At 44.9% G+C, this 11,006-nt stretch overlaps 1 protein-coding gene across 3 annotated transcripts in view; it reads left to right on the top strand.

Annotated features, from left to right (window-relative positions):
- Positions 1-1,484: 1,484 nt before the first annotated feature.
- SP7 (Sp7 transcription factor) overlaps positions 1,485-11,006 on the top strand; it is a 45,917-nt gene continuing 36,395 nt past the window's right edge. The window contains exons 1-2 of one of the 3 annotated variants that reach the window (XM_077328988.1): positions 1,497-1,774; positions 3,905-3,976. In XM_077328988.1, the coding sequence (XP_077185103.1) occupies positions 3,959-3,976 (18 nt within the window). In that variant the 5' untranslated portion in view covers positions 1,497-1,774; positions 3,905-3,958. Of the gene's footprint in view, positions 1,775-3,904; positions 3,977-11,006 lie in introns of all 3 variants that reach the window. The other 2 variants (XM_077328987.1, XM_077328989.1) reach the window with 2 other exon arrangements.

Below are 11,006 nucleotides of genomic sequence, written 5' to 3'. Positions count from 1 at the left end.
GAACTTCTGCGGCTCAGAATAGCCGATATTAACCTGGATGGACCAATTCAGTACAAGGCAGCTTCATGTATATTCATGTGTGTCCTTCTCCTTCTGTGAATAAAGAACCAGCATGGAATAGTTATTTATTACAGTTATAAACCACTCTCCATAGTGCGCTAGAGAGACCCATGTTCAAATCCCCACTGTCATTGAAAACCTGCGGGGGTTACCTTGGGCTAGTCACTCGCTCTCAGGCTAACCTACCCCACAGGATTGTTGTGAGGAGAAAATGGAGGGAGGGATCATTATGGACATTCTCTGAGCGCCTTGGAGGAAGTGAAGGTAAAAAAATGCAGATAGTCAGGATCATATGGTATATTGGGGGGGGGAATTCTCCAGCTGAATGGATATTCATTTCAGTCAGGCTTGCACAGAACAACTTCTCCATAGATTGTATCTGTCTCCTATTTTGTCTACCTTGCTAGGTCCCCCTGGCATTGGTTGGCTTTGCAAGCAGCAAAAAAGAAGGGGAAACAAAACCCAACCTGAAATACAGCTGAGTTTTTAAAAATGGTTATTACCCACCAGGGGGGTAAAAATGTCCTGTAGAGATGATAAAAAATATTTCAGGGCTACTAATACCGAAATCACCAGACTTGTGCTGTAAAAATATCCAAATAATTCAATAATAATGGCTCCTTACTCTATTCAAATGGCGGTCCCTTGTACGCCCACTAGATGTTATAAATTCTGGAGGTGGGTGTTGACCATTTTACATGCAATATCTTCAGTGTCGCTGCGTGTCTTAAAATATTTGTGTACTGACCTCTGAGGAAAACCTGTAAAAGGTCGAAACGTGTTAGGCCTCTGGATGCCTGAGCATCAGTAACTAATATACATATGTGACCTATAGGAATAAATGTCACTCCCTGCTGTTGTTTTTTTATTTTAAAGAATTTGTACTATTTTTACATAAAATCATAGAGTTGGAAGGGGCCATACAGGCCATCTAGTCCAACCCCCTGCTCGACGCAGGATTAGCCCTACATATGTGAGCCCCTTAACCAAAACACAAACAACTTGTTTACATTCAACTTGTCTTCAGCTTTCTCAGCCTCTGGAGGTTCTCCTCAGTTGGCTCGGCTCCGGGTTGCCAACTTCCCTCCTCAGCCTTTCCCAGGATATCCCTGGGATGGATGAATGGATAGATGCTTCCCTCTCACCTCCTTTTCTCCCTTCTGGATTTCCTCCCCTCGCCTTCTTCGGAGCCTGTCCTGGGCTTTGTCTCTCCTTTCTCAAAACGCCTCTTCTCCTTTCTTTTCCTTCAAGTCTTGAGGCAAAGGGGGGGGGGGCGTCTGGAGAAAGACCCTACCCAGAAGAAGTTGACTTTTTCTCTCCACCACCACCAACCACCACAGTCCCTCCTCCTTTATTGGAGCCTAGCGGGTCCTCAAAGGCTCCCCGGCGGTAATTAGAGGGTGGATCCTGTAAAGCAGAGGCGCTCCTCTCCCCTCCCCTCCCCTCCCCTCCCGCCCGCCGCGGTCCCTTCCAACTGCAGACCAGCCCGTTCTCTTTCCCTTGATTCTCGCCCGCCTCTGCAGAAATCTGCTGCGAAGCCCTCGGGCTGGGACAGAGATGGCATCGTCGTCGCTGCTCGAGGTAATCTCCCCGCTGCGCCCGAGCAGGGGCCCTAGAGAGTCCTGACTTCGGAGCCAGCTGGAGGTTTTTTCTTTGGGAGGGGGTCAGACCCAGGTGGAAAGTAGAAGCCCAAAGCGCAAGGAGCTGAGGAAAAGTAAGAAGCAATTTTACTTTATTTCCCTTCTCAGTCTCTTCTCTTCTCTCTTTCTCTCTCACCCCCCCCCCCCCCCCAGTCCTTGTCTTAACGTTACGCCTTCTAAATAACGCAACTGCAAAACTAGAATTTAAGGCATCGGGGGAAGGTGGGCAACTTGACACAAAAAACCCGCTTAGAGGTGGGGAAGAGGACATCGAAGGTTAGTAAAATAGGTCAGGGATGGTTTTTTTTCTGAAGTTTTAAAAAGAGTCCATTTGAGGGACCAGAGTAGCGCTCCTGGTTTGCCTTGAGTATTACTGTCATCTGTATTTAGTTTGCGCTTGAAGGGAGACCTTTTCGTCTTTTTTTTTTTTTTTACAAAAATAACCATTCCATTTCCTGCTCCCCCCTTTCTTTCTTTTTCTTTTTTATTTTTTGCTATCCTCTCTTCAATTGGAACTCTTTTTTACAAAAAAACTTGATTATATTAACTGGAAATGTTTCCCCAGTCCAAATTTTGGGGAAAGAGAGGAGTTGGGTTCCCAAGAAATTGACTTTGGTCAGAGATATCTCTCCACCCGTGAGGACTGAGAAGCCTCAAAGAAAACTACATTTCACAGACAGTGTATTCACAAATATTTAGGCTTCAGCTGAGGACAAAATCCCAGTTCAGGGCTATTTTCAGATTTTATTAGGTAGAGATATTTTCTTTTCCCCATCTGGCTTTAAAAAAAATTTTTTTTTTGGTTAGCAACTGTATTTTTAAGTGTTTGTTTTTTTTTTAATCCAGCCATAAAGGTGATAGGTTTGATGGTTTGAAAGGGTTAAATTGATAACAAAGCATTTTAATTAAAAAGGGGGCTAATGATTGACTGGAAAATGCAACAAGCAGAGAGTTGAAGGTTTGGGGTTTTTTTTTTAATGGAATGGCATGTTGTTTGAAGTCGGCTGTGTGTTTTTATTAAGCAGTTGTGAGAAAGCCTAAAAGACTGATGCTCCTAGGTTAACAAACAGGCAACTTTGGAAAATAAAAATTGGTGGTAATGGGCAGTACTGAAGCTTGGCTGAAAAGAGGCAAAATGTAACAGGTTTCTTTTTACCAGTACTGCTTCTCTAAGGGGACTTGAAGCAAAAGACGGGAGGTACCATTTTCATGGACTCCGCGGAATGGTAGAGGACAGGAAGGCCTGGAGGATCATTGTCCATGGGGTCGCGATGGGTCGGACACGGCTTCGCAACTAACAACAACAACAACAACAACAACCATTTTCATACTGCTGCTTTGTACTGGCTTATTTCCACCCATGTTGGTTCTTGGTACCATGCTCTTCGGTGAGCTAAGCAAAATTACGTCTGTTTATCTCATGGAATAATGTTTTGCTCTTTGATTGCTAAAGACATTTATTTTATTTATAGTCTGCCACCTGACAGAAAAGATGGTACTTTGAGGAGTTTCTGTGCTTCCCCCCCCCTTTTTTTTTTTTGCCCTCAAGTCACAGCTGATTGAGGAATTCAGTTTTAGCCAATAGGCTTACATAGAAACAGCCTAATCCTTTAGGATGAAGCATCTTCCCTTCTTTTCAGAGGCTATTCTGTGCATTCCTTATAGTAACTCCCCCCCAAGTCATAGTTGACTTACGGTGACCCTGTAGCATTTGTATATTGCTTTGAAATGTTCGTACATGTTAACTCAGTAATACAAGAAAACGTGGAGGTGCATCAGGATAAGAATATTGCATTCCCAAGCAGTATGCTATTCATCGAAATCAAGAAGCATAGTTGCTTTTTATATCCCACTTTGCACTACCCAAAGGATTCTCAAAGTGGCTTACTATCGCCTTCCCTTCCTCTCCCCACAATGGGCATCCTGTGAGGTTGGTGGGGCTGAGAGAGCTAGAGTAACTGCTCTGCGAGAACAGCCCTAGGAGAACTGTGACTAGCCTAAGCTGGCTGCATGTGGAGGAGTGGGGAATCAAAGAGTGTCATTCTGGACGACTGGGAAATCAAAGTGTGTAATTCTGTTTAGGACTGCACTATTGTTCTTGTACTGCAGGTAGGGGAAGGGGCTAAACCTAAAAGATGGCGGCTTGCCACCTGTTAAGTTCACAGCAGAGGCCCGATTTGTACTGTTCACTTCCTGGCTCGCAGGTCATCCTCTCAACCATTACACCACATGAACTTTCAAGCAAAGTAGCTTGCAACATGGTGAACTGGTCAACTGTGAGTATACCCCAGTACTGTTCAACAGAAGAACCCTATCAGATTCTCACTCTATCTGCAGTCTGCAAGATGGGCATTAAATATTGCTCATGGAAATTAATCCTGCCTCATTATGATCCAGGTGGCTTATTTATGAAAATTGCCTTTGCTGTCCTGAGAATGGACTAGATCAATCTGTACTGTATATATTACCTCACTCCAGTGTGAGGTAAACTGTCCCAGTATAATTGGTTACGCCGGAGTCAAGTCCTTAGATGCCATAAATGATCCTTTTTGCAAATGACATCAACAGGGCTACGCTCCAGATGATGCAAACTGGCCTCTTTTCATTAGCATCTCTAGGGTTAAACTGGACACTGTATTAAATCTTCCAAATAAACTAAGTAGGCCTTGAATTAACAGGATGAATTGGATTGGTAAGATGTGATCCTTTCTGTAGTCAAACAGGTGGCCTTTTCAGCAGTTATTAAGTGAGCTCACCCTAATGCAGTCAAGTAAGGTGTATGTTTTTATCTTGTTTTCAGAGACGATCATCCTTTCCTAATGAAAGGGACACAGGAACCTTTCAGGTTAATATGACTCAAGAAAGAAAGTCAGGTCCCGACAGGCCCTATGATGTTGCCATTATTGTGCCACTTAAGATAAAGAAAAACTTTGCAAAGCCCCTGCATCTTTGGGGCTCTGACAGGAATCATATGAATTGGATGAATCTTCTCAGATTTCTAAAGACACATTAGTTGTGGCTGGCTTTCTCTTTAACCACTAGGCTCACCTATCTAGGAGAATACTTCAGTGCTGATTCTATTGAGATCTTTGCACCCTTTTGGTAACTGGTCTGTAGTCATTTGAGAAAAGACAATGTACAATTTGCTCATCTTCCCAAGGTGTTGGATACCTTTTTAGAAAGCCAAAAATAGTCTTAAGGGGGGACTGGATGTTTAAGTGTCCTTCACTCTTTTTATAACTGTTATTTTCTTAAGAGGAAAAATCTTGAGGAGGGAGAAGAGGAAGAATGTAGACATTAGAGCTGCATTTAATCTGGACTGATCATTCCCCCAATTTTAGTTAGCTGAAATGTTTTGTGTGCCTGGCAAAAGGAATGCTATGTCTGTGAGAACCACATCTTATGAGATGCTTTTGCACATGGGTATTTTATATAGTTATTTAGTTTATACGCCACTCCATCTCAAAAGCGGGCTCAGGGTGGGTTATAATAATAAAAATACTGTTAAAGCCTCCCTGCACCTTCTTAAATGCCCTCTCCCTGGCTACCTGGACTGAGGATGGTCTAAAATGGGGGTGGGGAGTTAAAGAGAAGCTGGAAGTTCCATATAATTTAAGGCAACCATGGCCTCAACCATAAGCCTGGTGGAAGTGCCGTTTTGCAGGCCCTGTAGAAATTAGACAGCTCTGTCAGGGCCCAGATTTCAACAGGATGGAGCCAAGACTAAAAAGACTTTAGGGCCAGGCATTGCCAACAAATTGGTGTTGATTAATAATTTATATAGTACAGCTTAAAACAACTGAAGCCTTTATTTCACTAACAGATCTACCCAATTACAGAATATACCCATTTCACATCAATGATGAAGGGCATAGTTGTAGGAATCCTGTTTCTTCTTGTAAAAATACACATGAGTAGGGCCCAAAGCTTCCCGAAGTTACTGCTTGCCTCTAAAGCAGTTGTTTCTAAAGGGGGGGGGAAGTGAGATTTATACATTCACACAACTTTCTTTTATAATGGATGTGATGTGATATATGCCCACATTATGTCACTGAATATCTTGTCCAAAATGCTCATATGCTACATGCATAGGAAGACTGGAATGGTATACTGAGAGGGCCAGGGAGGGAAATAACTTCCGTGTTGGAATGACTGTAGAGATTTTGGCTGTTACCACCTTTGGATAGAACAGAAGAAGAAGAAGAAGAGTTGGTTCTTATATGCTGCTTTTCTCTATCCGAAGGAGGCTCAAAACGGCTTACAGTCGCCTTCCCTTTCCTCTCCCCACAACAGACACCCTGTGAGGGAGGGGAGGCTGAGAGAGCCCTGATATTCCTGCCTTCCCTTTCCTCTCCCCACAACAGACAGCCTGTGAGGGGGTGAGGCTGAGAGAGCCCTGATATTCCTGCCTTCCCTTTCCTCTCCCCACAACAGACACCCTGTGAGGGGGGTGAGGCTGAGAGAGCCCTGATATTCCTGCCTTCCCTTTCCTCTCCCCACAACAGACACCCTGTGAGGGAGGGAAGGCTGAGAGAGCCCTGATATTCCTGCCTTCCCTTTCCTCTCCCCACAACAGACAGCCTATGAGGGAGGGGCGGCTGAGAGAGCCCTGATATTCCTGCCTTCCCTTTCCTCTCCCCACAACAGACACCCTGTGAGGGGGGTGAGGCTGAGAGAGCCCTGATATTCCTGCCTTCCCTTTCCTCTCCCCACAACAGACACCCTGTGAGGGAGCTGAGGCTGAGAGAGCCCTGATATTCCTGCCTTCCCTTTCCTCTCCCCACAACAGACACCCTGTGAGGGAGGGAAGGCTGAGAGAGCCCTGATATTCCTGCCTTCCCTTTCCTCTCCCCACAACAGACAGCCTATGAGGGAGGGGCGGCTGAGAGAGCCCTGATATTCCTGCCTTCCCTTTCCTCTCCCCACAACAGACACCCTGTGAGGGAGGTGAGGCTGAGAGAGCCCTGATATTACTGCCTTCCCTTTCCTCTTCCCACAACAGACACCCTATGAGAGAGGGGAGGCTGAGAGAGCCCTGAGATTACTGCCTTCCCTTTCCTGTCCCCACAACAGACACCCTGTGAGGGAGGGGAGGCTGAGAGAGCCCTGATATCACTGCCTTCCCTTTCCTCTCCCCACAACTGACACCCTGTGAGATGGGTGAGGCTGAGAGAGCCATGATATCACTGCCTTCCCTTTCCTCTCCCCACAACAGACAGCCTGTGAGGGGGTGAGGCTGAGAGAGCCCTGATATTCCTGCCTTCCCTTTCTCTCCCCACAACAGACACCCTGTGAGATGGGTGAGGCTGAGAGAGCCCTGATATTACTGCTCTGTCAGAACAGCTTTATCAGTGCCATAGTGAGCCCAAGGTCACCCAGCTGGCTGCATGTGGGGGAGTGCAGAATCGAACCCGGCATGCCAGATTAGAAGTCCGTGCTCCTAACCACTACACCAAACTGGCTCTCACAGGGAAAACTAGGTGCTGGAAGTCATTGAGTCTGCACCTCAGGCCGGGAGGGGAATTGGATTTAGTGGTCTGAAGAGGCTGACGCTTAAGGGTTCTTCTGGTTCTTGGACTAAAAGATCTTGAACCAGCTCAGCAGTTCCCAAGCTGCCAGCCAGCATACACTATTATGTCACAAGAGATAACCGCCAATATGTCATGCAAAATAAATTTAAATAACAAAACACTGGCTGTTTGAGCCTTAAGTTCCCATCCATAAAAGAGGCCACTTGCATCTTTAGATGATTAATTGCTGTAACCTTTTTATCTTCTTGCTGGAGTACCCCCTCTCTGCATCAGCTGTTATCAAAGAAATCAGTCCCTCCTGAAACAGCAGAATGACCCACCCTCATAAGAGATTGCCTGTTGCATCTCTATCTGAATTGTTGCTCTGAGGCTGCCTCCAACTATTCCAGCCTTTCTATGGATGTAAGAATGGTGCGCCTCCGATGCATATCCAGAAGACAAACCCTTATGCTTCAGTGGCCAGAGGTTTGCCTTTCTGATTTACTCCTGAGAAAAAAAACACTGCCTTCTTGAGAAGAGATCAAGAAAATTGCCTCAAGAATGCCCGAATATGTGGCTATACCCGCCATTCTCAATTATCAGTTTGCAAACTACTTTACAACATTGTCCCCAGAGTCGAAAAGAACTGGGATGCCAGTCTGCTGGCTGCTAGAACTGGATTAGAGCCTCCGGAAATGTATTTGGCTATTCACTCATTGAAAGAACTCATTCAGTTGCCTGTATTGTACCTATCACTATGTGACCCCAGATTTTAGCAGGTCCCTGCCCATCAGTGGCACACATTCTTAGGGCCTTACCCATCTTTATGGGTTGCCTGGAATATGGGCTGCAGAGCAGTCACTGAATTTCCCAGAAGATGTCGCCCCAGCTTCTGTTACTGAGTTTATCTTACTGGTATACTGTACTTCTTGCACAAGTCAGCATAACTATTATGGCTATTTTTCTGTGGTGGTGCCCTTTGTAATGTGCATATCTTCTGGAGGTTGCATTCAACTTCCTTACCAAGTGCTGGAGTCTGTCTCCTGCCTGCCCATAATGTTTTTAATTCCCTGCCAATTTCTGGTCACCTTGTTCCTGTTTTCGTCTCTTTTCTTCTCTACTTTTTCTTTGAAGAGCTGAAGGCTCACCCAGTGCAACCCTTCCCAACAGGTCCATTAAAAACATTGATGCTATTAAAAATCTTGTACCTGCAATAAGATCAAACTATTCCTGACCATTTTCCCTGTCTTTAGGGTTCAAATGAACCGCAATCACAGCAAAATGTGTGCCAGCCACTCTTACATGTTCACAAGTAAATTCAAATGAGTAGCCCTGTTGGGCTGAAGTAGCACAATAAAATCAGAGTCCAGTAGCACCTTTCAGACCAACAAAGATTTGGTCTCTGATTTTAAGGGTCACGAGTGACTGTGTAACTGTATTGTCAAACACACAATCCAGGGTTGTTCTTTCTTTTTTCTTTATAATGATTTTATACTGCTTTTTGATCAAAATAGTTTCCAAAGTGGTTTACAGGATAAAAATCAAACATTAAAGCTTATTGTAAACTGTCCTGAGACGCAGGGGAGGGCGGTATATATATATAATAAAGAAATTGTCAAATGGTCCAAAGCCACCTTAATATTAAACCTATCAACAGTATAAGAGACTGTTTCCATAAACTCCACCATTAAAAGCCTGGCAGAATACAAAAGTCACAATAAAATGAAAAACAAATGCTGTGTGGGCTATAGAATGCCGGTGATCTCTTATTTTTCCTTTCCCCCCCCTATAGGATAGTAAAATCTGCAGTTGCCTCTGAAATTAGCCAGTGAAGTTAAAAAAAAAATTAACCTCTAGAGAATTCCACAAAGTTGGGGCTGCTACTAAACAGGCCCTGTTTCTTGTGGATGCCAATTTAACTCATTGTTGATTCTATAAAACGTGAGTGTTTTGTGTATCTGCACTTGTGGAACATACTTGGTTGGCTATGATACACGGAACCCAGCTAATGTTTTATATGTAAAGTCTGGCAGTTTGGTGTAGTGGTTCAAGTATTTTATTGGGACTGGGGAGATCGAGGTTCATATCCTTACTTAGCCACAAAACTCCCCCATTTCCTCTCAACCAACCCTTGGAGCCTCCTGTGGCGCAGAGTGGTAAGGCAGCACACATGCAGTCTGAAGCTCTGCCCATGAGGCTGGGAGTTCAATCCCAGCAGCTGGCTCAAGGTTGACTCAGCCTTCCATCCTTCCGAGGTCGGTAAAATGAGTACCCAGCTTGCTGGGGGGTAAACGGTAATGACTGGGGAAGGCAATGGCAAAACCACCCTGTATTGAGTCTGCCATGAAAACGCTAGAGGGCGTCACCCCAAGGGTCAGACATGACTCAGTGCTTGCGCAGGGGGTACCTTTACCCTTGGAAGGAAGGTGGAGAAAAAAAGTGTGATGAAACAAATATTGTCACGTGATTTCATAGTGCATGGAAAGTTTGGTAGTGTCAAAGAAAAGCAGTGCTCATGTTGCAGATGGGCACTTCAGCATGAGTGAATGTGGTTGTGTACCCTTTGCTTGCTGAAGCCTTAAAATACAGTAGCAATATCCTGATGGGATATTAATGTGGCAATCTTCAAGCAGCAGCTGCACAGATCCTTATACTGCATTGAGTAGGGCAGGGGTAGTCAACCTGTGGTCCTCCAGATGTTCATGGACTACAATTCCCATGAGCCCCTGCCAGCAACTGGCAGGGGCTCATGGGAATTGTAGTCCATTAACATCTGGAGGACTACAGGTTGACTACCCCTGGAGTAGGGGGGTTGTACTAGATGGCCTGGATGGCCCCTTCCAGCTCTAGGATTCTAAGCAGAGGCTGGGCAGATACTTATCCTGGATGCTTTTAGGCTGATCCTGCATTGACAGGGGGTTGGCCTGGATGGCCCCTTCCAAATCTAGGATTCTATGATGTGGAGTGACCCTAAATACAGGAATGAATGAACAAAGGAAATAGTGGTTGAACAGAGATATGGACAGTTCTTAAGAAATAAAATTGGCTACCTTCAATATTTTAGTGTCCACTGAAACTGAAATTAATGTGCATCTCACTCAGAAGTATAGGAGCAGGCAAAGTTTATCGGCAAAGATAGGACCCAAACATACTCTGCCTAGGGCCAAAGTTAACTCTCTGTCCACTGGATTAAATTTATCTGCAGAACAGGATTGACAACTGCAAACTGGCTTGAAACTACAGGAGGCTCGATAGAGGCAGTAGCATGGATAATACAAGAACACAAGCTGTAATCTGGAGGGACCTGGGGGTGCAGTACTAAGCAGAGTTAAACCATTATCAGATGTCTGGAGAGACCTACCAGTTGTTATATATGACTGCTTATCAACTACTGGAGTTGTTTAGGGCTAGAGACATTTTTTTCATTCATAAGAGCAGTTCAGCTGTGGAATGAGATGCTTCAGATGCCATCTTCCTGGAAGGCTTCCAGGAAAAGGCTGGGCTGACATCTCTCAAGGATGGATGCCTAGGTTCAGGATTTCCCATCTTATTAAGGGGAGGGATGGTTGAGCTAGAAGTGGCTCTGTGTCACACTGATGGGGCAGAGATTGCAGGCGCCATGCTGGGCCAAAACGAAATGTTAAAACAAAAGCTACCTAACACCTTGTACTGGAACCCACCAAAATATCACACATTAGTTGCAAGCTTTCAAATCCCCTGGAACCGTTCATCAAGCTGGATGGCCCCCTTTAAAAAAAATTAGGACCAACTAAAATATCCCAGAATAGTTTGCAAG

Source organism: Paroedura picta, chromosome 3 (assembly GCF_049243985.1).
Source record: "Paroedura picta isolate Pp20150507F chromosome 3, Ppicta_v3.0, whole genome shotgun sequence".
NCBI classification, from domain to species: domain Eukaryota; kingdom Metazoa; phylum Chordata; class Lepidosauria; order Squamata; family Gekkonidae; genus Paroedura; species Paroedura picta.
The sequence above is the reverse complement of the archived record's forward strand: the minus strand, read 5'-3'. Positions and strand labels throughout refer to the sequence as shown.